Genomic DNA, 25,863 nt, shown 5'->3' with positions numbered 1-25,863 from the left:
CTATCTATCTATCTATCTATCTATCTATCTATCTATCTATCTATCTATCTATCTATCTATCTATCTATCTATCTATCTATCTATCTATCTGCCTGTCTGCCTGTCTATATTAGCACAATGCAGAATTATAGTTATTTGTCGCAGATGGTCATTTTAATGTCTTGTCTGGTGGTAATATAGCTCAGTACTGTCAAGTTTGAATAATTATTCTATATCGGATATTACAACTGATCACACAACCTTGGTGATGACGGGTAAAAATCAATCACCTAATCCCGGACATAACTCTAAACTGGTATCTGTGATTCATATGGAAGTTTTTGAACTGCAAATATAGTTGGAAATCAGTCCGCTGAGGAGATCAGAGAGCAAAGCCCAGTCTTTTACATTAATGTGTAGCTACCTTTGCTTTCCAGTCTTGGATATTAGATATCATATATCTAGTACTGCCTTGAAATACAATTTTATAGGCTTTGGAGCTTCAATAGTAATCTACAACGAATAATCAAACCTGCAAGTGAGGAAGGACGAAGAGGAGGGGAAGGGTGTTTCTATGTAAAATGATCATTCAGAGAAAAAAGTTAGAAGCAGCAGAAAACATTTCACTTTTTCTTCTCCCACTGTCCACTCTGTCACACTCTGAAGCTTTACTGTTTGCTCACACAGCAGAGATGTATAGAGAGAGAGTGAGAGAGCTCTTCCAATCCAATGACAAAGACTGAAAAGATTATGAAAAAGGGCTGATTTTTGTAGCCAAGTGAGCAAAGATGCAGTATACTTATACTGTTCACAAAACATACTTATTACAAACTAGTCTGTGCATTCAAAGCAAAGGTAGGAAACATTGCATGCGTGGGATTTGTGTGAGACATCTCAGGTGCAATTATCACTACCCCTCCCAAACCTAAAAATCTCTGGTTTAATCTCAATTAGTTCCGAAGGAAATGGATTATAAATTGTTTATTGTTACATTTTCTTACATCATCTGTTTGCATGTGCAAAGCACAGGCACAAACAGATAGGCACAGGCTGTACTTGCATTTATATAACACTTTTCTAATCTTACTGATGAGTCAGTCTCCATCCAGTCACCTGTTTTAGATAAGATAAGATAAGATAAGATAACCTTTATTAGTCCCACACGTGGGAAATTTGTTTTGTCACAGCAGGAAGTGGACAGTGCAAAAGTTATGACGCAAAAATTTGAATACAATAAGAATAAATACAGTACACAGCTGTACAGAATAGAATAAAATAATATACTATATACAGTAGAATAAAATAGAATAAAAATATACAATAAAATAAAAATAGAATACGAATGCTTTAGTTTGTTTGAAAGAGTTAAACATTATTAACTGTCAGCTGTTTAGATTACTCGTTATTTTTAAAGCCACATATTTGCTATCTATTTAAATGTGATGTGATAACAATACGGTCTGTTCTCTGTTTTTACTGCTGGTTGGACAAAATAAAACACCTGAAGCACTGCAGCTGTTGCCCTGGGCAGCAGAGCGTTATTAAGACCTTTCTGAGCGTTTCCTGACATTCTGTACAGGAAATGCATTCATTAGTTTATGAAGAAAATAACCTGCAGATCGCCAGACTTCTACACTTCACACTGTGTTTTTGATTCAGTTTTTTTTTCGCTTCCTTCCGCACAGCATGTGGTCGGGGTTTCTACAAGTCTTCCTCGCAGGACCTTCAGTGCTCTCGCTGTCCGGTGCATAGCTTCAATGACCGCGAAGGCTCCTGGCGCTGTGACTGTGAGGACGGCTACTACCGAGCACTCTCTGACCCTCCGTCTGTGGCGTGCACAAGTAAGTCTGCCATGCTGCTGTATAAACGCAGCACAGATCACATGCATTTAAACAGCTACTAATGCAAGTGGAAAAACAACACACTCCAGAGCCTGATTTAGTCCTGTTCAGTCAGCCTGCAGTGGCCTCATGAAAGCCCCAGATGTGTTCCATAGCAGTTCCTCTGCAAATTATGTTTGCAAGCTTGCGTGTCTGTTTTGTGTCTTAGCTGGTTGCTAATGATGACAGGAGCAATTTGCCATTTCCCGTCTGAAAGATTGCAATTACGGTCGGCAGTGGCAGCCCATGCAGCAACCTGCATCTTCATTTGTCCTGGCCAGTGTAACAGCTCTGTGACAGCCATCGATGGCTTATTTACACAGGCTGGGGGATGCAGTTTGAATGGGTGGGGCTCATTTGCTTCCAGAGCTGTTCTCAAACATGTTTTTTTTTCAAAGTGCTACTGGATGTGTATTTATTTTCTTATTTTTTCTCCTTTGCTTTGAGCTACTGTGCATGGGAGAAGGCCATGTTAGCACTGTGCTTTATCTCTGGAGGTAAACTGGATCCCTAAACATAATCTGTGCACCTTATCTGTGTGCCTTCTTTCTGCTGATAATGTATCACTGCACAGGTTCACAGTCTTCTGGCTGTTAGATTTACACTTGTGCTGTTCTTCCTTTGCTGTTTCTATTAAGGAGACCTGATAAGTTAACATTTTAAAATGCTTTGTGCATGTGTTGGACAATTTGCATGCCCAGTCAACATCCTGAACAGCATTGCATTTTTGCTGCGCACCTAAAGTAGGCCAAGTCAGAATATCTAATATCTAAGTGTGTGTGTGTGTGTGTGTGTGTGTGAGAGAGAGAGAGAGAGAGAGAGAGAGATAGTTATTATGCAAATACAAAGAATTTTATACCATTGCATTGGCTTCTCTACGCATTAAATCAGAGAATCAAAACAGGGATTTAAGGGATTGGAGTTAAGATTTAATGTTGCAAATTCCATATGACAAAAGGATTCTTTGTTATTTATGGGCGTCTTTAAAAGCTCAGGCTCATTGAGCAGAGCCTCTGTCTCTGCCTGCCGCGAAAGCCTTTCCATCTATTTCAACATACAGTACTGTATTTACATTGCCAAGAGGGTGTGTCTGAGTATGCAGTCCATATAGTAATATAGTGGTAATTAAGTGCACTTTCAAAAGCTAGAATACTCAAAAAAATCATATGTTAGATATTACTGGCTACAGCTGCTGCATACCACTCTTACTCTTGCACACTAAATTGGTGTGACACAAGCTACAACATCAACAACAAATGATACTGAGTCATTGATAAAAGTATTTGACGCACTTAAATTATAAATGGCTGCTTTTAAAGTTGCTGGTTTTATTAGTATGTGGCTCATGTCATTTCCAAGGATGATTTACTGCAATTGCCTCAGGACCCCAGAACTCCTAGAGACCCCCCATAAATCCCCGCTCTCAGTGTCTTGGATGTCAAACAATGAATAGCAAATTTGTTTTTGAGTACACACATCCAAATCCAACGACAGGGGTGGTGGGAACACGAGGTTAATAAGAGCCACAAGCAAATTTTTCCCTTATTCCCGTGTAAAAATGGGAATTGTCATTTCCTATTTGTTCAAAAAGGGAAATAACAATCACAGCTTGATTCTCAAAAAGAATTGGATACAAGAGGCTAACTGCTACAGAATATGAGGCAAAATGCACCTAAAATCTGCTGCTGACCTACCTACCTGCTGTCAAGTAAAATGTAAGGTTAAGACTGCACAATATTAACCTAATAATGGCCAAATCTGAAGTATGGTGTTGGTGGAGCTTGAGAACTAAACTAGGCATGTCACTGTAAATGCACTGTAAAGACAAGGACTTAACTCCAGACCACAAACCACCAATCTTTCCATGTAGCACGGAGGCAACCATATAGATCTTGTTCTAAAAGACAGGTCCATTACTCTATTCTCCAACCATCCTAATCGGACGTTAATGTTTCACTCTAACATCCCCGACTGAACCGATCGAGAGCAGGACACACAGAACAGGGGAAAGTTCCTACTTTTTTTGAGTGTCCTCTGGCTGTTCCCATTTGGGCAATCACCTTGGCCAAGTACCGAAGTAATTACTGAAGTTGCCTATTGCACACTTTCCATTATTCATTTTCATTAACTTTGGGTCTACACTTAGTGACCCCATACCATTATATGTAAATATGTATTTTTGACTTCCTCCTCCTCATTTACGCAGCACAATTTTTTTACAGCTTTGTACGTGCATTTCCTCATTCATTGTTGGATTAAGTCACTGTGACCAATAGTCACTATGATTTTCTTTTTTTAAGCCTTATCCAGACCACGAGTGAATAGTAATTGAAAATGAATTTGCACTGCCTGAATAAATAGCTTGATTGACAGATTTTTTTTTTTTATAATAAGAGTTTGCTTATAATAAGCTATCGTATTGTAGGCCTTGGTAAAACAGTGAGATGGATCTCTGGCACACAGAGATTAAGGATGTGTCTATGAGGATTTGAGAGGAAATGAGATAAAGATGTAATATGGGGACATGAAAAGCCAAATCCATGTTGAATAAAGATGAGGGAACAAGTTCCAAAAACACAGCTTCAAAAACACTGTTTCCCATGTGGTATTTGCTAAGAGGGGGGTGGTATAAAGACATGCTTTTGTTTGTTGAATATTTGTCCACGCTATTCATATGCAAATATACATATACGTGTGTGTATATATATATATATGTGTGTATATATATATATATGTGTATATGTGTGTGTGTGTGTGTGTGTGTGTGTGTGTGTGTGTGTGTGTGTGTGTGTGTGTGGAAGACCATCAGGAGCCTTTTTCTCCAGAGGCATAGCACACAGTGGAGTTGTTGACAGGTCAGAGTACTGGGCATCAATCATGCAACAGCTGTGAGCGGTGCTGGTGCAAGCAGGGACTGAAAGGAGCATTTGTGACTCGTTTCCTTCTCCCACCCTTACCCCCCACCCACTCCTCTTAAATGTGACACCTCAACAAGTTGATTCCATCTGAGGATCCATTCTAAATAGAGTTGCTAGGGGACAGAGAAAGAGCTGTTACCTGATATAAACCTGGCATAAAGGCATTTAGTGGCATGGGGCTTTGGTAAAATGCCCTTCATTGTCATGTGTGCAATTTTGTCATTACTCAAAGAACAAAAGGTGAGAGATAATGAACTACACTTTTCATTTAATGCCGTTAGAACAGAGAGGATGATTTAAAAAAAAATGTGTAGGATTGGAGTTGGATCTACTTCACTGAACCGATAACTCGTGCCATTATTCACTTTTCTCATCCTGGCCCTGCACATGTAAATTCAATGTAAATCTCTGTATGTGTTTGGGTCCATGCTGTAATTAGAGGAGGCTATGTAAATACAGCCTGTTTCCATAAAATAATATTCTCAAACGCTACCACGTGTAAGGACATCTAAGAGAAAGGTTTGTCACCATTGTAGTCTCACAAAACGTTCAAGCTTTTTAGCAACTGAACAGTGAAATCCACGAGCCCTGCATTTGTACATCTGAGACACACCAAAACATAAATTGTTATAACGTAGACTTAGTCATTTGTCATTCATGTTGACATGCCATCATACACTCTCCAGATACTTGAGCCAAAAAGGAGCAAATCCAATATTGAATTCTTGGCAGTGGAAGTCGGAGGCCCCAAAAAACCCTCCTCTCTTTTCCTCTTTAGCATGTCTTCCCTCAAACAGGTTCTACTGCAGCCGCATCATTAGATGGAAGGTCAGAAGGTCATAGCGCACATTTGTAGAGTGACGAATACCTCATGGGTGATTTGAATACCACTCACCCCTGCCGTTCCTCTCTCCTCAGCTCCCCAATTAGAGCACAGCCAGGTAATAGGCTGTGCTATTAGCTGTTGAGGGTTAAGTTAGCCCAGAGCACCTCTCAAGGCTGATAAGCGGATGATTCTTCTCTCCTAAGCCCAGATTTACTTGGGTCTTACAACTCTCTCCGAGTGGAGATGAAACATGACCTAAATTCATCTAATACTATCCTGTGCTTTCTATATGGTAGTTTAATAGCTGTTGTAGACGCATTTTCACAACCGAAGCCTTTTTCCTCTTACAGCTTTTTAGAGTGAGCGGCTTTTGTTTATCCTATAAAATGTCAACTTCTGCTTTAAAATCTGTGCCATGTTGACATGCAAATGTCGTAGGAGGAAATGTAAAGTGTGCTTGTACATATTTATGTAGAACCCCCCTCCCCACCCTCCAAAAAAAAACAGCAACAGAACAAGACACATGCATGCACTTACACAAACACTCTCACCGCTGCTTGGTCAGAGTTGGAGGGCAGCTAGCAAGTGATTGAGACATTTCAGGCTGTGGGGGCTGTGGCAGGCTAATCCGTGAAATGAAACTTGACTGGGAGGAGGGGTGAGAGGAGAGAACATGAAAAGATAAGACAGAGTGGGGGAGTGAGAGACAGAAAAAAAGAGTAAAAAGAAGAGGGAGAGTGACAAACCCCTGAGCTGTAAGGATGAGCAGACAGGCTGACAGTGGTGGGCTCTGTGCTGCAGGTGAAGCTGAGGCCAGAAGAGTTTGGTATTTCTGAGTGCAGACAGAGTACACTCAGAGAAACAAAGAGACGGCAGGGCAGATGAAGTAGAGCTGTTTCCAGTCCAGCCAAAGGAAGTTATCACTGGGTCTCCCCATAGAAGGCATGCTTGGTTCCGTAGCTCCGCACAGGCTGGCTGTTACAAAAGATTTACAGAATGTAGCCATTGAAAGGACAGTTTTAGTCGCTGCTACTCGATTTGAAATATAGCAAGGTGTTTATCCTGTTAGCAGTCGGACGTACCGCCCACGGTACATTGGATGGTTTAGGGGACTAATTGTAAATTTGTAGGACTGCTAAGGGGTTATAAGGGAAAGACAAAGCTCTTAGTGTAGTGTGCATCTGAACAAGACGACAAAACAGAAAGGTCACACACATCCAGGGCGAGTCTGATCTAATTTCCTTTTGCTTGTTGTTGCTGAAAAAATCATCACTTTCACCTGAGACCTGAAAGAGAGTGGCACGAGCAAAATGAGATGTTATCATGGTAGAATAAAAGATCCCTGAGGACTGGTCTGGAGGAAGGTTGGGGAAGTGTGTTTGCATGCACATGTCAGGGGGTGTGCGTGCGTGAGTCACACCCCCTCCTTTTGTGCACAAGGAAGATTGAGAGTGTGGGTCGAGTGTCAGCGCCAAGGCTGAAGTTGAGTGGCACTATTGGCAGTCACTCCTCTCCACTTCACCTGCCACAGGTGGCTCTTTCATCTTCCCAGCCCATAGCCTGGTTCTTATCTCGCCTGGTAATCATGAATATAGACGTCTCAGTCGAGCTGTTGATTCTAATGGGTAGAAAAAAGAAAAACAACCCAGTGCCGATTTAATAAGCTTGAATCTTGTGATGGTCCATAGGTTTTGCACTGAACGTATCCATTTTGTTAGGTAATGTCACAAATTGAATGAATCGAAGCGTCACCTAAGAAAACAGCACAGAATGAAGATGTTCACTAAAACATTCATAAACAAAGAATACAAGTTATATCATCTTTACTATGTCAGGGGGGATTTATTTATGTCAGCACCTGGGCCATAAAACCCAATAGTCTGGAATGTGAGAGGATGAAAGCAGCCGTTTGTTATTCATTGTTTTACAAGATGAGCTAATCTTTTCGCTTGTTATGTTAATATTTATGGGGAAATGGTCTGTGAGTGCTGCAGAGGTAGTCGTTATTCTAGTATATCAATTTGATTGGTATGCGACAGTTACAGGGTGGTAATAATCCAGGTTTAAATCTCGTTAATAAACGTTGTGGGTGAGTCAGGCTTCTTGAAAGCCACTACGTTTTATTGTGCTGCTGTCTGTGTGATATAGTTTCTCAAAGGAAACCCTGGAAAACCACTGTCTGCGGCTGGGATATTGGCTCCACGGCTTCTGATTTGCTGCTGAGTCTGAGGAGTAAACCATGCATCAATCATCAATCATGTCAGCAGCAGGTTTATGCTGTCACCAACAATCATTGTGTAATCAAAGCATTAACAGGGACAAATCACCAGCTATGAATGTGTGTTTTACAGCTAATACAGCTAATGCAGCTATACGACTTTAGGTTGATTCAAATTTAAAATAGGACAATTTGTTCATTGTGAACACATTGGCAACTTCAGAATGTTTGTAGCTTTTAACAATGGAAAGTGGTGAATACCTTGATTAATTATAATCAGATTTACTAGCAGTTATTTAAACAGAACTGGTTAAAGCGCAGTCACAAAATCGTTGGCACTTAAAATGCATATTCTCCTGAATATTCTGAGATAAAACACTGATAGTTTGAACTTCTGATATTGCCATTTTTATTTGATTGCTGGAGAACACAAAAGGAAGAGGAGACTTGAAACCCCCTCACAATCCCACAAAATAAACAACAAGCAAACAAACCCAAGAAAAACCCAGTGCTGTAATATATCCTGATCTATTTGGATTGATCAGGATTGGACTTGCCACTTCACAGAGTCAACAATGCTAATGAAATAATGAAATAAAAGTGAAGTAGGTGTGCGCTGCTGCCGGTGTAGTAAGGAAAAAAGGAAGACATAGAAATCTGTCAAACGATCGTCTGCTGCTTGGATTCTCACTGACCTGACCTTCACTTCCTTTCATTATACCTGAATGACTTTTTCTAGATCTGAGTCTTATTATAATTGAATGTCAGTGTTTGGATCTGGGGCTGGAGCTGGCCGTCCTCTATTAGCTATTTTTTCTGAGAACAATTAAAGTACATATCCAGCGAGTACAAATGCTTGACTGTCACTTTCCTTGGCACTCACTTGCTTTCTTGGCGTCCACCTCTGACAGGACCTCCCTCTGCACCACAGAACCTGGTCTACAACATCAACCAGACCACAGTTAGCCTGGAGTGGAGCCCACCGGCTGACACCGGCGGTCGCAACGACGTCACCTACAGGGTTATATGTCGCCGCTGCAGCTGGGAACCCGAGGAGTGTGTTCCGTGTGGGCTAAATGTGGGATACTCTCCCGCGCAGTCAGGATTAGTGGACACTTACGTGACCGCTGTGGATCTGCTCGCTCACGCCAACTACACTTTTGAGGTGGAGGCTGTCAACGGGGTGTCTGACCTCAGCCGCACGCAGAGGCTGTTTGCTGCAGTTAGCATTGCTACTGGCCAAGCAGGTAAAGAATTTTATTATTTATTTTTAATAATGCTGTCTTGCATTTAAACAACTTTGAACTGTGAGTTTTAATTGGTTAAAATGTTATGGAAATGCTGTGGAAAAAAATTTGTAGTGTTTCCTTTATTTAAAGATACACTCATCAAGCACCTAACGCTTAAATATTGTATCCTGTTTGTTTATAGTCTGTTGACACACACAATAACAAGTAGAAACTCTGAAAAATCTTTGTTTTACAAATGGTCTGATTATTTTCCCAAAATGTGGAAACAATTTCTTTTAAACTCAAGTTAAAAGTGTTTGTCTTCCACTAGCACGGAGCTCAGCCTTTGCTCCTACTAAGAGTGCATTTGACATTAGTACCGTGACGATTGACAGTATTAATTCTGAAAACCTCTCAAATGCTAACTACGTTAATGATTCCCCATTAACATTAATGGTCCCAGTCTGATATAATCCATAATATTTTTCAGTATGCATATTACCAAGATTAATTTAATGTGTATATCAGCACTACAGTGGCAAACGCTATTAGCTTAGCAAGGATGCTGTCTCCCAGCGGTACCTAAAGAGCTAGTCGTGTCTTTGCAGCTCATTCTCAAGGGAATCAGCCGTAATTAAAATGCTGTGTTTTGTAGTGACAAACTCTTAAGCCTTTTTTATTCATTATTTTTATGGATCCACTCAACAAGATTCCTCTTTCATGCTCGAGCATCCGTGAAACACAGTTGGCCCAAAAGACTGTAGTAATAAAAAAATAAGACTGCAAAGACAGTGTTGATGCTTTAGCTGCCAATATAACGTCTTTCTCTGGATAACTACACCTGCTGCTTTTAAATCACCATCATTTTAGTCGTTAGGAATGCTGCATATTTATCACTTCTCTCTTTGTAAATGCCTGCCTGCTGTTGTCTGCTATCAAAAGCAGAATATTTTCTCGTATACAAGCTCTAGTGACAGAGGTGATCAGCTGAACGCATGTGCCCAGGTTTGTCAAAGAGACCTAAGCTAGAATGTGCCAGGGTGTTGATTGGCCAAGGACACAAGGACACCAGGAGGAGGATAATCACATGCTCCTTTGGACTTGCCCGTAATTATACGTGGCATGTTGACAACACACAATTACTCAGTTAACCTGGTGGAATATTAGGCCATTAGCTATTGTGAAAAAGAGCAGTGTTCTTTGCCAAGATGTTGTCATGTTCATAATTTTGAGTAAGTAGCAGCATTTAACATGCCTTAACTCTATAAACACAGCATTTGGGCTATATGAATCGACTTTTGTTGGTTAATTCCTTGATGTTTCAATATTAAATGCTTTTTTTGCCTTTGTTTTATGGCTTGGGTTTGGAAAAGTCTCTGAAATTTTATTTCAGCCATGACGCAATACTAAAAGTCTTCTTTGAAACCCAGACTAATCAAATTCATTCAGGGTTAGCAGTTCTTCATGGCAAGACGACCCTCTCCATCTGTTCAATGGTAGGACAGCAGGACAGAATAATACCTTTAATATGAAGGCTGGAATTACAGAAGACTGCACTGAAAAGAATAAATTAAGTGTGCAGATGAAAAATCAGCACTGGTTTAATATGTTTTTTTTTTTTCATTCACAGCATAACTGAGTGATGTATTTAATAAGAAGTCAGTATTTGTCCAACATTTATCTAACCCCAGATGACTTTTTTTTTCAACAAGTGTGCCAGAGTGATAGAATGACTGAGACTGAAGTTTGTTTGTGTCACGTGACTTCATTTTACCATTGAAACCCAACTATTTAACTCTTGTCTGGCCATTTTGTGAAGATTGGGGTAAGAAAATAGTATTTATTCTCTTAATCAGTATTAATTAAGGACATGAGTAAAGTTCATGTAGAAATTAGATCCTCTATGAGATTTATTGTCTCTGTGATGTTTAATGGAAGCTCTATTTTTGCTTGGCTTAATAGATAGAGGGTCAAAACTTGCATTAGTTTAAGCCCGTCCTGTCAGCACTTGCTTTAACTGGGAGGCCTTATATAGATGTGAACGTTCTCATTTACACTCTTCAGCAGATGTTAGCTCCTTTTTGCCAGACTCGCAGTTCCACTGCTCTCTGGACTATTGGGGAATGCTTAAGATTTCAGAACTTCTTAAAATAACTGGCAAGCAGACATGGCCACTTATTAGAGAATCACTGCGATATTAGAGTCATTAGAGTCTGAATCATCATTCAGAGTCGACTAAACTTTAGAGAAGGACCATATCAGTGAAAGAACCTTGAAAAGGAAACGGCCCTCTCTCCATCCCTCCCATTGCCTTCTGCTAAATGATAATCAGCAAGCACATAGACTCGTAGCTAGGGACTGGGGAAATGAACGAGTCTGTGAATACAGATGGTGATCCATCTGATGAGGAATTCACACCTCCCGTAATTATACCAAAGGAAGTGTCTGGAGCAAGGCTGGAGCTACATAAGATTCTGACTGCTTATTGTTCCCAGAAACCTAATTGCCTCTCAGATCTGTCTTAAATGAGTTTAAGTAGAGGCTGTAAGTTAGTAAGCTTGATTTCTTCAGCTCCGTCTTTGTAGTTTCAATAGAAATTCTTCAAGTTGAGGATTTTTGCTATCGTTGCTGCCTGCTTTATGCTGAAAGTTAAGAGTGTGATTCAATCAGCACTCCATTGTGAGCTGACTGTGCTGCACAGCCAACCTCAGAGGCCCGCAGAGGTCCTTCGTGCCTTAGCTTTCCTCGAGCACACTTATAAACAAGGCCTTTTGTTCTACCAGCCACTTGTAAGTTGGCCCTGTTCATAGAATTACCATTAATATTTATTCAAGCGAGGTGTTCGCATGTCTGAGCTAGAAAAATCCACAGTAGAGAGGGGCACAGAAATAGGATCGAAAATTGGTTATGGGAACGGCTGCAGGACCTGCGTTTGTGTGTACATGATGTGTACACCTGTTCAGCACAAGACCAGTGTAATGGGGTTTAGGTGCAATCAGTTACTTGTATAAACACTATGGAGTGGAAGGAAGAGCCCGTGGAAATTGATTTTAATGTCGAATGCTTGCCAGCAGCACAAAGCCTGTTACCCTCATACAGAAGCTGTTACAATAGTGCTCTAAACTATTCACAGGTTTATTCATAGCAGGGAACAGGGAATGCTACTTAATGCTGTAATCTTGACTGCCATGAGTTTACCTAGAAATCCTTTAATGCCATCTAATAAGAGACATTTCAAATATCTGGTGCAGATACAGACAAACATAATGATTAAGACATGTTATTTTGATGCTTGATAACATTTTATTTAGACATAAGTATTTGGTATTAATGCAGATTTAGAAGGGTTTTGTTTTTAGCATACCTCCTTAACAACAGAATGTCTTTACTTTGAAGTAAACTGCACAGAAAGCAAAGTAACAGTTTACCTTTTCTATATACGGGGCCCAATGCTTACAGAAACCAGGTCCCAGCAGTATTAATGCATTCGTTTAAATGAATCAACACCTTCAAGTCATTCTGTCAAAATCCCTGAATCACAGGTTGAGGATGAGGAGTGGCTGCAATCTTTTACTCTAGCTTATCAGTCAGCCAAAGACCTGGACAGTTTTTAAAGCCTGACTGTTAAGGCCTTTACAGAAAATTGAAAATATTTTTTTCGAACTCCCCTGCTCTTAATGCAGCCATTTACACCAACTTCGTAATTTTACTGGACAGTAGAATTAACAGATATAACCAATCAGATTACTGCATTTGGCAACAAGTGTGCTTGTAATTCAAAAAATGTGCGCCAGTATTGTATACAGAATGAGATGGAAGTAGTAAGATAATCCTATTTTACTTCAGACACAGCTATGTGCTGCTCCAGGTCAGTCAGCTCGGATGCAGTCCCTTCAAGGTAAACCGCTAAAGTTGAATCACATCATTATACAGCAGTGTTTTGTTCTACAGCTCAGTACAAAGGTCAGCTTATTAGGGGGGCTAATAATATTTTCTTTCGGAAAAAATTCTGCTATTGTGTATATGCCTTCTGAAAAATGTGTGTTTCAAAAAGCTATGTTAAAAAAAAACACTTAATATTTCATATGGGGATTCATAATTTTGTCCTCATCTTTAGATGGGAAAAGCAAGCACAGGCTTGTAAATAATAGCACTTAATTTTTATTAGGGTTAACTTTAACTTTGTATTTACCTGAATAAACCAAAGTCCTGCTTTGTAGTACACACCTCTGGAAGCAACTGCTAAGAATTAGCATTTTATAAAAGATATTAAAATTCAGTTTAAATCAAATTGAACTGGATGCTTGAAATCTTATGTTGCATACAACTTTAACTGAAAGAGTTCAACAAAACGAGGCATCCCTTGGGGTCCCGATTGCTCTTTCTGCCAACTGTCCAGATAAAGATAAAAGAAGACCACTCAGAATGTTTCACATTGATTATCAGACTATGTTTTCTCAATGAATAAAAACCGATACTTACGAATTGGTGTACTAAGCAATGCTACTAATTCCATGTCAAAAATGGCCTGTAATGAGGTGCAGGTGATGGGATTTCTGCTCTGTGCTCTAGTGACTGTAGTTCTGGCAGCATTGGGACGAAGCATGAAAACATCTGGGTGTTTTCTGCATTACGAACTAAATACAAACTAAATGTGAATTCTAGTGACTGTGCAGTGCACAATTTGCACTGTTATAGCTTTGCAGCTGGGCACAATGCATGGGATTTGCTCCAGTAAGTGGAAGAATTGATGGGTGGATGACACTTTTTGGGGCTGTGGCTCGGAGCCTGGCCTGGTTCGGCTGTGCATTAAGCATGGGTTGCCACAGTGATATAGCAGGGTGAAGGGACTGAAGGCTTTGTGACACAGGATTTTGACCATCCGCTCGCCATGCTTGACTCATTGTTTTTAATTTGTTTTAACTGTGCTTATTTTTCTGTTTTGTAATCAATAATAATAATAATTATTATTATTATTATTATTATTGCTGTTGTTGTTGCTTGAATGCCTTAAAGGAACTTTGAGATTGACTTTAAATCCCTAGAATATTATGATCATCATTGCAAGACATCGGATGAGACTGACTCTTAACTTTTACAACAATCACACTTTTCTCATTACACGAGAAGCTGGGTTATCTTCTGTTTATTTTTAGCCATTCTTCGGTTCATTTGTTGTGCAACACTGTGTGAATGTAGGATGATGTTATAGTCCCCCTCATGTACAAACCTACTTAAACATTCAGAGAGAACAACAGGCTATTCCCTTTAGTACAGTCTCTCAGCACAAAAGGAAAAAGAAGTAGAATTGCAAAGAGGCACATAAGAATGTAAGCAGAGCATTTTACTTTGATCTGAAAAGGCTTTGTGCCTTTGCACTGCGTGAGAAGCAAATATTCCCATTTAGTTTGGCCGTTTTCTGATTCACTGTCCTCCAGCAGTTTAGAAAGGACGATAGCGTTGTTTTATACATGGTTTGATAATTGTTTACAGCTACGAGGGATGCTTCATGTGCAAGGAATCGATACTCAATGGTAACCTATATGTCCATTTTATATGCATTCAATCATCACTAAAAGGATATTGTTCAGCGCATTTGTGAAAGTAACACTTGGGGAACAATAAGAGCATTGATTTATCCCTTTTTGTGTTCTAATCTGCCGTGGTGGCCTTAAACAGAAGGATTGATTGATTCTGAGGAGTCCCCACTGACCAGTGCCAGCCAGTGTAATTTTCTAGTTAAGCGGATCCCCCTTTGTAGCATTTGTCCCCGGTTTTACGTTACCTGGGAACCCATTCTTTTTAAACACGGCCCCTGCCCCCGCCCCTCAGCATCCAACATGCTTGCAGTAATTTGATGAGAGCCAGGCAAAGCACTAAGATTCAACAGCTGCAATAAAACTGCGGTGGTCTCAATGCAGCAGCTCAGAGCACTTAACCTGTAGCTTTTCTGTAAATGCCTCCTGATTTGTCTGTCACCCAATCCGTCAGCAATGAATAATTTTCATGGAAGGTGCACTTTAATTACTTTCCCATTTTAAATGGCATTATCGTGGCCTATCTAGGTAATTAATCTCACCGAGTATCCTGTTTCAGCCTTTTATTGCTGGCAGACGAGCTCCCTAAATCCCCCCCGAATCTGCTGTGCTTGAATGAGCCCTCCCTCACAGAAGCTGGCGTCGCCTCTTTCCCCTTCACTTGGTCCCTATCGGAAGCGTTGGACAGTTCTTTCTTTCGGAGCAGGCGGCCTGTCAGAGCAACTGGCTGTTTCGCCACCTTGGAAAGGACACAAACAGACACATCCATGCAGGGCTGCAGGAAAGAACTGGCCACAGTCACAACGGATTTAGTGAGCCGATTCAATTTTATGTTGGTATTCAGGATCCGTCAACAAATTGCGTGAAAACTCCCAACAATGAATATACCCTTTTAACAAGTCTCCTAAATCTTCCTTCTGTGTGTGACAGAATTTCACTTTTGTCTAAAACGAATAAAACCAAATCATGGCAGCATCTTTCTACATTACCTCGAATGCACAAATTGCACTCGATATGGACTATGTCTCACACAGCTTTAAGTATCCACTTAATCACCAAATATAGATTCTTGCGCAGCCAAAAGTAGTTCCTGCAATGTTTTTCTTCTATTGGTGGTACCCAGGCATTTAAAGCAATGGTGGACTCAGGAAATGTAACGCATTGAGAGCAAGGCTAAAACAAGGAATCAGCTGAATATATAGAAATCTCTCTATAAAAGCTGGCTCATGGGTCTCAGATTATTGGAGGTGAGGCCTGGCATGCAGTGGTTGTCTTTTAATGCTTTTTTGTCAAAACTTTACCCCGAGTTAGAAAAAGTCTTCCCAGTTAAAGTGGATGTTTTGGTTTGACAGCATCATTAGAGGAAAGGTCACAGAGAGTCTGAAATAGAGAGGCTTTATTCCTTGGGGAACATTAGTGAATTTTAGAGAAACGCTGCATTTTGGGGAGTGACTAGAACTTAAATATAATGCGCACAGCCTTAGGTGTCCGCTTCTATTCCTGGCTAATGTCCTATCATTTTCTACATTCTCTGTTATAATAACATTTCAAAGAAAAACATACTGAAATTTCCTTTCTATACAGAAAGGAAATTTCAGTATGTTTTCTTTGAAATGTTATTACTTTCTATCGATTTTGTTTCCATACATGCTCTGTCTGCTTTTCTGTCTACTTTTGAATGCAGCATTATTAATTTGGTACATTTGCAGGGAGAGCAATGACTTCATCCTGAAAATTCTGATGTTTTAGGTTTAGCTGGAGTGCTGATTCACATTCATTTTCATCCTATAGGGTCCTTTCCCCTGGAGCAGACACAGAAACACCTTAAATTATTCAGGACTATGCAAGGCACCAGAAAGAGATTGAGGCAATGTTTTTGTGTTTATTTTTTGGCAGTCTATCTGCGTTTACCTTCCACGACTTTCAGTTAGACCCTCACCTTTCTGGAATCACTTCTTTTCTTCTCACAGATGGCGGCTGCTCTCATTTATCCACTGAAACATTTGACAGGTCTTTCTTGGCCACTAAACAACTTTCTGTACACTCGCACTTATCAATATTTAGGGAGCATTACGTTTTTGCTTCTGTAGTCTATGATATCTTAAACTCTTGTGCAAACAAAGATTTATCTGGCTGCATAAAGCAGGAAGTTTGGACGTGGACGTGTTTGACTAGACTCGGCTGCACATTTATATTCTGGCGACGGGCTGGCCAAATGACAGGCCCCAAAGTTAAAGGTTGAGAATCCAAGTCGCAGAATATTCTCTTGAAGTGTCTTTAACGGTTAATCTGCTCTCTTGCTGTGGATAATTGAGGCAAAGTATTCAAAGTGTCAGCAAGGCTCAGATTGTTATGGTCGCTGTGTCAGTAGCTCTGTCTTTATGTCAAGCAAATCTAATCTTCTCATGGGAAAAGAAAGATTCTTTGGCTTTGTTTTTGCATGTGAGATGCGACGTTTTTGGTATTTTAATTGCAAACAATTAGTTGATAAAGGAAGTTGATAATATTACCTTATTTGTGGGAAAACTATCTGTTTATATATATTTATTCCAGGGAAGAGGCAGATTTGGCATATGACATGGAAGCTATGATTTCTTGTTGAATTCAGTGTTTGCCGGGCATTTTTTATCAAATGAAAGTACATGGAACATGGGAGTGATAGCAGCCATACTGAGAGATTGTACAGACCGGTCGTACCATCACTGGAAGTAGCCTTAGAAAACTCTGAATTTATGGGGGACTATGTTACTGTTAAGGCTGTGAGGATGACAATATCCAGTTCACCTTTTTTGGGGATGCATAAGAAAACTGATTTTTAATATAATGCTTCATTAAAGTGTAAAGTAAGTAATTCATTTAAACAAGCTTAAAGAAGCCTTATTTAGCATCAATAAGAGCAACAGAAATATGTTTCAGCCTGAATTTTCCAGATTAAGTCACCTCGGCCCTGTCTGTGCCACCTCCACCTCTGTGGTGACAGATCACGAGCAGAGTATTCTCTCTGTGAAATTACAGACCTGAGGGGCAGCTGATGAGAAATGTCACTGTCGACAAAAATGGAACTCTAATATATTCCATCACAGGTTTGTTGGACACTTATTAATGTCTCTCAGTGAGTGCTACTAATTAAGGCAGTCAGTCTGGTGCAGCAGATGAGGCGTGGGACAAATAACAGTGTGACCTGAGAACAAAAGAGCTGTGATGAGACTATACATATTTAGCAGAGCTATGAAGCACCCAGAGCAGTGTTCAGGCTGACAAAAAAAGCCTTTTCCTGTGGTGGAGCAACACACCTGATATTCATAATCTGTCTTAAAACGTCGGTCTTTGTTAGATGTTTTCATTTTTTACGACCATTATTGTTTTTCCTCTCTTATTAAAGACTTGTATTGCTACCACGTGTTACTGTTATTTCCTTTATTGTGATGAGATTTAGCTGTTTTAATGTGGTTTCAAATCTGAGATGCTGACACATCGGAATTAAAGAAAAGAGATGGGAAATTCATGGAAATTCACTTTCAGACAATTGGCTGCGGTTGCAGCGCTGGCCGGTTGCTGTGTGCATTATTTTTTATAGAAAGTTACAGATACTGCAAGTTCTAACATTACAGTTCTAACAATATTTTAAATTAATTCTGATAACATATTAAACATTTGAGCAAAGCCTAGTTCTGGAAGACGTGTTGATTCACTGCTTTCCTTCTCTTTGATTTTATAGTGAAGCATATCTTCAGTGTTTACCCCACGGCCGCATGCAGCAATCAATTTGTAGCTCACTCTAGGCTGAATCAACCTATGATTGAGGCTTTATAGACTAAACAGTTCATCAAGTAATCAGGAAAGAATTTGATTGGTTACTGGCAATGGTGCAGCCAACCAGTTTTAAAAATGTGAACTGGAGTTTCTATATTTAAAGCGTCTGTGTTTTCGAGTGCTGATCAGCCAGTGAAGGCAGCCTGCTTTGACTGTGGAATGCAGCTGCCCTCTGTTTAGTGCCCGTGGGTTGCCGTAATGCCTCGGTAACTTCCCAACTTTCCCTCTTTGTCTTTCTTTATCTACTCACTTGCTTGCACTCTGTCTGTTCTCTCATATGTATTCTTGCTGAAGTGCACAAACCTATCACACACACCCAGTCAGCGTGCACCTGTGACTCCTCGAGCCTCTCTTTATATGGAACACATGCTCAGGAATGTCACAGCCCTGGCTGCAAATGGCTTCGGCACTTTGCGATAGAGCCATTTGAGTGTTTCATTTCCTGCCGAAGGAGTTAAAAGGACTTCCAAGGGTAATAAAAGCCAAGTGGGATTGCATGCCGTAGGTGCCCATAGCAGAGAATTCTCCTTACTGGACAAACACACAGCAGGAATCTTTCATCAACAGCTAAACTTTGATCATAAGGGGGGGGGGGGTTGTTTTTTTAGGGTTTTTTTTAGATTTTTTGAGTGTTTACAACCTTTTATCTCATTCTTTTGATTCTCTACTGTACATTATCCCCCTACTATAAAGGCTGGCAGAAGAAGATGGCACATTTAACACCTGAAGAGTGATATATTTATTACCAAGATGTGTTGCTGAACAAAGCATGCAGTTTGTCGTTTGTCTGGCTTACTTTGAACAGAGTTATTTATCACCTGTAGGCATCACAGCTGTGGCAGAGAAACAAGAACCTCTGTAAATGTCAGTGTTTTGGGTTCCATAACAATAATAGAGAATCCACTTGAGCATATTTTTACATTTATTTTCAAAGTATGGCGTTACAGTAATAATCCAGCTATAGAGCATTCGGAAACATTTTGGAATATGTTAAAAATAAATGTTATGTGAATAGCTGAAGAATAATATGTCACTGAAACAATGAAAGAGACAATAGGATAGGAATAAATAGTGGAGCACTCGTTTGGGTCTGTAAGTAGGAATGAATAAACATAACCTTTGTAGAATCAGTTGATATTATTTTGAGATGCATTTATATTTGTGTTGACTCCCTTCAACATGCTTGTTTTTCCTTCTTTCATAAAGTCTATGAAATAGTTTGCGGTTGCAGTGCTGGCAGAGGTCGGCATTGTGTAACACAGTCGTGCATTGTGGTTGCAGGGTGGGTGTGTGAGGACTTTTTTGGGGGGTCTGTGAGCATTGCTCACTGGTGCTTTGTGAGATAAAAAAGAATGGTGGGAGACTGACAGCTCGGCTTTTTTCCGTCTTTCATTGTCTCATCAGCATACTGTCTCCTGCAGTGAGGAAAACTAATTATGTCTTCAACCCCTGCTTCACCCCCCTCCCCTTTTATTCAGATCATCACACTTGGAAATCATAATGAGTTTGTGTCAGACCACTTTGCCTTTTAGAAAGGAAGAGGGGGAAAATTCCGAAAAGTCCATTTGCCTTCGCTCAAACAAGCTGCCGGCAATTACAGGCAACCTTTCAACCCTCCGAAGCTGTCGTCTCGAATTCTTTCAGGCCCCGACCAAAAAAGTTGTGGACCTGCACACCTGCTAGCTTCCTTGTCTGCGGTCGTACGCCTTTAAACCAGAGCTGTACCAAAACCTTTTTGTTATCAAAGCAGAGGAAGTGTGTGACAGCCATCTGGCAGGCTGCTTTTAATTATTTATATAAAACAACAGGAAAAAAGATTATGGCAGCTGAGGATTTGAAAGGATGCTTGGGCTTCACATCTGGGCTATGGGAAGTAAGCGAGGGCAAGAGGGATGTTGTGTCCAAGAGCTTCCCAGTGCCTTTGACTCAGATGATTTCCTACTTCCTTGGACAGCTGAGACAAAGACTTTGTGAGAAGTCTTTGGCTCTGCCTGAGACAGAAGTCATAGTGCTGGGAGAAAATAATTGCTCATTCAACCTTGTGATTTCAGAGATTGAAACAGATCAGTCACCTTCAGAGAAACAGCACACGGGCAGGTGTTTAGGCAGAATATTTGCGTATAATACATTTGGACATTTTCCCAGGGCTACATCTTTGCCATTTGTAATACTTATTGGCTCTTTTCTTTAACCTGCTTTTTTACTTTTACCTCATTTAATGTATTCCTATCTTCCCACCACACTTAATTTGGTGTGTAGTTTAATGATCTATTAAGGCTATAATGAGTGTAGAAATAGATTCTAGTTTCTGCTGTTCTTGGATTTCTTCCCATAAAATTGAACGACGAGTCTAGAAACCCCCCGCGCACCTTTTGTTGATCATAATTTGGTTTTTAGGGTTTATGTTTGAGATTACTGAAGCATTTTCTTGTGTAATTGTATGGTTGGTTATTTATTTTTAAGGATAAGAAAAATAGAGCACTAAATAAAAAGGGACGAGGGCAGCCAGGCCTGTTTTTAACCATGTTAAACCTTCAGAAGTATATTTATCTTTTAATGAAGATTTATTTAGGGGTGGAACGGTGTAAGCATTCGTCAGTGCAAGACATTCAGTGTGGCAGACTTTTTCTTGGTTCACTACACCCTCTGAAGCAAATAATTACTGTCAAGTGAGCCCAATACACTCTAATTAGGCCAATTTCTTAGCACTTGTAGAACACAGTAGAGCTGCAGTTATTAGTTAATGAACAGATTAGTCAATCGACAGAAAATAATTAGGCAATAAATTGAAAAATGGATTCATTGTCGTCAAGTTCTTTTCTCTAAATCTGCAAAATGCAATCATCAGCTATTTTCTTTTGATTTCATAGTAAACTGAATGTATTTGGCTTTTTTGTTGTACAGAAGAGCAAAATAAAGAAAATCACTGATAAATGTATATTAGAAAGCCATGTGTTTTAATCATGCAACACTCTGTTTTTTTTCTTGTCTTTTTTTTTGCCAATTAACTGAAGTTTTTGGTGAAACAACAACTGTCTGTGAAAAATGAAGAGTGTTGCCCATTCTGTTAGCACGCTCTCCACAAACCATAAATGTTGAATATCATCACGAAACGTATTCTGTAACATTTCCTTTTTATTGTTTTATCTTATTTAAGTTACATTCACACTCCAACATCCACTTGTTTAGGGGTTTTGAAGATGCATTGGGTTAAAATACACCCTTTCAACAATGCACACATGCCTCGACAGCCCGCCTGGCAGAAAGCTTTCTTTATGTTGCATTTACACTCTCAGGAAGTGAGAAGCCACGTTCTATTTCTTGTCATCGGGTAGTAAAGACAGAGAAGAGCTCTTCTTCTGTGACAACTGTGTGCTGAAGTGTATTCTCAGAAGAAAGATTACATCTAAATGAAAGTTCGAAGAGCCTGTATCCTCAGAGACTGAGCTAATTAAATTTGTAAATTCCTCCCAAATCATCTCCCTATCACGCTGGTAACTCGATGCTGCCAAAAAGCGTGTCACAATGTGTTAAGACCAGTATACTGGCAGAAGATATTTAGATGAGAGATGAAATTAACGGCCTGCAGAGACCCCTGTTTTTTCAGCAGGTTTGGCTTTTATAAAACGACTCCTTAAGAAGAGAGATACTCGCTTATTAATGTCATGGCATTATTTGATTTAGCCTGCTTTGCAAAATTAAATTACATCGAGCTTGTGAGATCCACTGATTTAATGCATTGAGTTGATGTATTTCAGCTGTATGGGGTTGTTAATCTGACATATTACAGATAACATCCTCTGCTTTCTAGCTGAAATGAAATCGCTGTTGATAACATGAGATGAATTCAGTCTGGAAGCTCTGAAAGTGTACAGCATCTGACAGCCACTGTAGACAAGTGCAAGCACCCCACGTACCGAGCGAGTACACGCATGGTGTGCTGCTGTAGGGGAAGACTTATTCCCAACACTGCTAACACAGTTTTTTTTGGCCACCTTAAGCTAGCTAAAGGTGGCTCGCTTTTAATTGTATGAACGCGATGGCATCTATTTTGGAATAACTCATTAACTCTCCAATTAACTGTGGACAGCGTGGGTGGAGGATCCCTAAGTAAACATGCCGGATGTCTGAGACAAAGAGGCAAAAGCCTTTGCAGTCTCGCATTGTCCCAGGAGTAATTGGGTTGGGGGTCTGGGAGAAGCTCGGCACCCTGAAAAGCAAACTCTTACCAGACCCTCCCACTAAATCTTAAGCCTCGTCTCCCTGGCCTCCCTATCACACAGAAATCACCAATTACAGTAATGGCAAATCCAGCAGCCGATACACAAAAGCTGACAATGATGTGACACCTTGCTGGCCTTAATCAACATGTCAGACTTCATCTCTCAATTTGCAGGGCCTCTGCCACTTGCTTTGCTGTGTGACTTTAAGCTGCTTTGGCCCAATTTCACATGGACCTATTATCTTCTCTGGGCTTTGTTAAGAGAGAAACTGCCCTAAAGACAGTATGGCTTTGTGTATTCACAGCTATTAACTCTGATTGTGTAAGTGTCATGTTAAAAACTTTTTTTTTCTCTTGACACTTTTGTTCCTAAGTTTGCTGCCAAGTATTATTATTAGTATTATTATTATTGGGCTTAATGTTAAATACTTTGGGGAAAGTATTTTAACCTCCTAAGGCCCGAACTCTTCCACAGCATGCATTTTTAATTTCTTTTTGATATTTGGGCTGATTGGGGCCTGATAAATGTAAAAACAAAGAATTAGGAGGGGTTTTTTTTTTTAACCTAATTTTAGTTTCTATAATATCCTCGTAAGTGACTATCAGGCCCTTGTAGAGCAAAATTGAGTGTTTTGGTCTAAATAACCCAAAATGTGATGTCCACATATGTGGACGCCAGGTCCTAGGTTAAGGTATATTAAGGATTAGGGTATAGGGTGAGTGAGGTTTAGTGTAATGAAATTCATAACATTTTAGGGTGAAAATATAGTTTAAATAGAACTTTTATACATGCATACAATAAGCAACTGAACTGACATCAAAAAAGTATTGACAGTTTTTCCATAAAAAGGTTTTTGGTTTCTCTCTAAATCATACAGGCTTGGCAGCTGATGGGTTTTAAGTGATAATGGCCTTGAATGGACCAAAAACAGAGGATTGGGTCTAATTTAAACGACTTATCATTTATCAAGATGTGCAGTACGTGTCACATGTCAGACGTTGTCTCAGTTAAACTGTCCAAAATTGTTAAACGTATTATTTCAGTTGGTCAAAGAAAGAATGGAGGCTTATGAATTTGACCAGGAAATGATAGATTCATTTTGTACAGATTCCATTCTGAGCACCGATGGCCCATCTAAATTTACAGCAAGATTCACTCAGCCTTCTCATAACTTTGTTAATGCAGGCTGAGGCAGATTGGCATCTCTGCAGTTCGCTAAAACACTAAACCTCCTTCCATCACATCGGCTGGCTGATGTACGACTTATAGTACAAGGCCACGGGATAAAACGGCATACTGTATGAGCTGTGGCGTGTTGTCTGCGTGTTTGCGCTCTACACTGCCGGTGGTCCTTCTCTAGCAGGGAATCTGCATCACAAACAGCAAGCATGCCGCACCCCCACTCCCACCACCCCCACCGCCCCCTGCTGCTGCTTTCTGAGTTTGAATCCACACGTCTCCACTAAGCTACGGCACGGCTCAGCCGCCCCATATAGATATAAATGATCTCACCATTTATTCTTGAGTTTAATAGTGAAGGATTAAGGCAATTCAGGCAGATTACAAAGCTGGGCCAGCTTCTTTAATTGTCTCTGTGTGACTAATAGGAGTTGTATTAGGCCAGGCATTTTGAGAGACAACACAGTGCGTTCATGGAATTGACTGCTGATTATTTCCATGTGGAGGCTGAGATATTTATGTGACCGGCGCACTTTTTTTTTTTTTTTTTACTGCGGGGACAGATTAAGAAATACCTTTCTTTTTCTTTTGTGCATAGATCTGCTCTGACAGCATCTCTTTACCCTGTACCTGTTTCTTTTCTCCCTTTCAACTAAAACAGAAATAAGATTACCAGCAAAAGAAAGAAAGCAGTTAGGGTGCAGACTGAGCTCTTTTTTTTCTTTGTGTCTGGCCAATCTTCAAACCTTAATCAGTGCGCCGACTTCAAGGAGGTACAGTGCTTTCCACGCAGACTTCTCCACCCAGTAGGGAGAGCAATTTGTCTGCTCTCAGTTTTTATGTGGCCATTCCCTGCTTCTATCATCCTAAGCAGCTGAGCTTACCACAAAGCCACGGAACAGCCAAATTGAGAAAACATTATACAGCTAATAGAGCTGTTGGAAAAACTACCTCGCTGGATTGCTTAATGCCATGAGGTGCCACCTTGAGTGCACTGGGAGCATTATGTTGCTTAGCTCATCGTAGTGTTTTGAAGTCCTTTTCAATATCACTGTTATTTTCTTCCCAGCTTCACTGATGATCTCTGACATCCCATTAGATTGTCTGTTATTTGTATTACCCTCACTGAGAAATTGTGGTGGAAATTGTGAATTAAATTTCTGTAACCATCCAAAGAAGAAGAGAGTCATTATCAAGTCCAATATACAGTTGGCAGCAAACAGGGAGACTTTGCTTGAAGGAGAAAGTACAAACTATGAGATTGTTTCCCAAGATACATTTTCAAGGCTAATTATCTTGCAATAATGACATCATTAAAATGATGGGAAGCCAGGGCTCAGGCTGTTGAAGAATGGAGCTTTGCTCGCACAATACTTACTCATACTTCCATGCACAAGAGTTTTAGTCTGCTGAAACCATATCATTAAACAGATAATGACTGAAAAAAAAACTGATTTCTAAATTTTGACATTAGAAAATATTCACCACTTTTTGGTTTTTTGGACATGGCTCAGACTAGTAGTTAACTTCACTTCCCAGACTTTTTGACAGCTCACTGAGAGCTTGTGAGAACTTTTTTGTTGTCAGCTGCAGGTTTTGTGCACAGGTGGAAAGAAAGTCAAGACAACATAAGAGTCACGACCGCAACTGAAAAGTGACTGAAAGATTCTTGTATTCTTTTGTGGCTGGGGAGACTGGCATCCACTGCCTATTCCATTGCGGAATAGTGAAACAGTTATTTGGTAAGGTGCATACTAGACCACTGTATTCTGTTTGAATAAGAAAATAAGCCATGGAACTACCGGAACACAAATTTTCCTAGAGACAAGCCACTTGAAGTGTCCTGAAAAGAAATAAATGGGGAAATGGAATTTGTTCTAATATGTCCCCCCTTAACCCCATATTCACTGACCATAAACTGTATTAGAGTTGGACATGACTTCTAGATCCACATTTATGAAACTTGACATGAAACAAGAAATTTTTCTAAGTAAACGGTTTGCTTTTTTGTTTACAGTCTCATTGCCAGTTTGTAATGTAATGTAATATATATATATATAT

The 25,863-nt window shown here is 40.0% G+C and overlaps 1 protein-coding gene across 4 annotated transcripts in view; it reads left to right on the top strand.

The window, feature by feature from the left end:
* Window positions 1-25,863, top strand: part of epha7 (eph receptor A7) — an 85,965-nt gene that overhangs the window by 19,751 nt on the left and 40,351 nt on the right. For all 4 annotated transcript variants that reach the window (XM_005745737.1, XM_013914007.1, XM_013914006.1 and 1 more), the window contains exons 4-5: window positions 1,665-1,820; window positions 8,733-9,068. In XM_005745737.1, coding sequence (XP_005745794.1) covers window positions 1,665-1,820; window positions 8,733-9,068 — 492 coding nt within the window. The remainder of the gene's footprint in view (window positions 1-1,664; window positions 1,821-8,732; window positions 9,069-25,863) is intronic.

Source organism: Pundamilia nyererei, unplaced genomic scaffold (genome assembly GCF_000239375.1).
Source record: "Pundamilia nyererei isolate P.nyererei 1_Seehausen unplaced genomic scaffold, PunNye1.0 scaffold00165, whole genome shotgun sequence".
NCBI classification, from domain to species: domain Eukaryota; kingdom Metazoa; phylum Chordata; class Actinopteri; order Cichliformes; family Cichlidae; genus Pundamilia; species Pundamilia nyererei.
The sequence above is the reverse complement of the archived record's forward strand: the minus strand, read 5'-3'. Positions and strand labels throughout refer to the sequence as shown.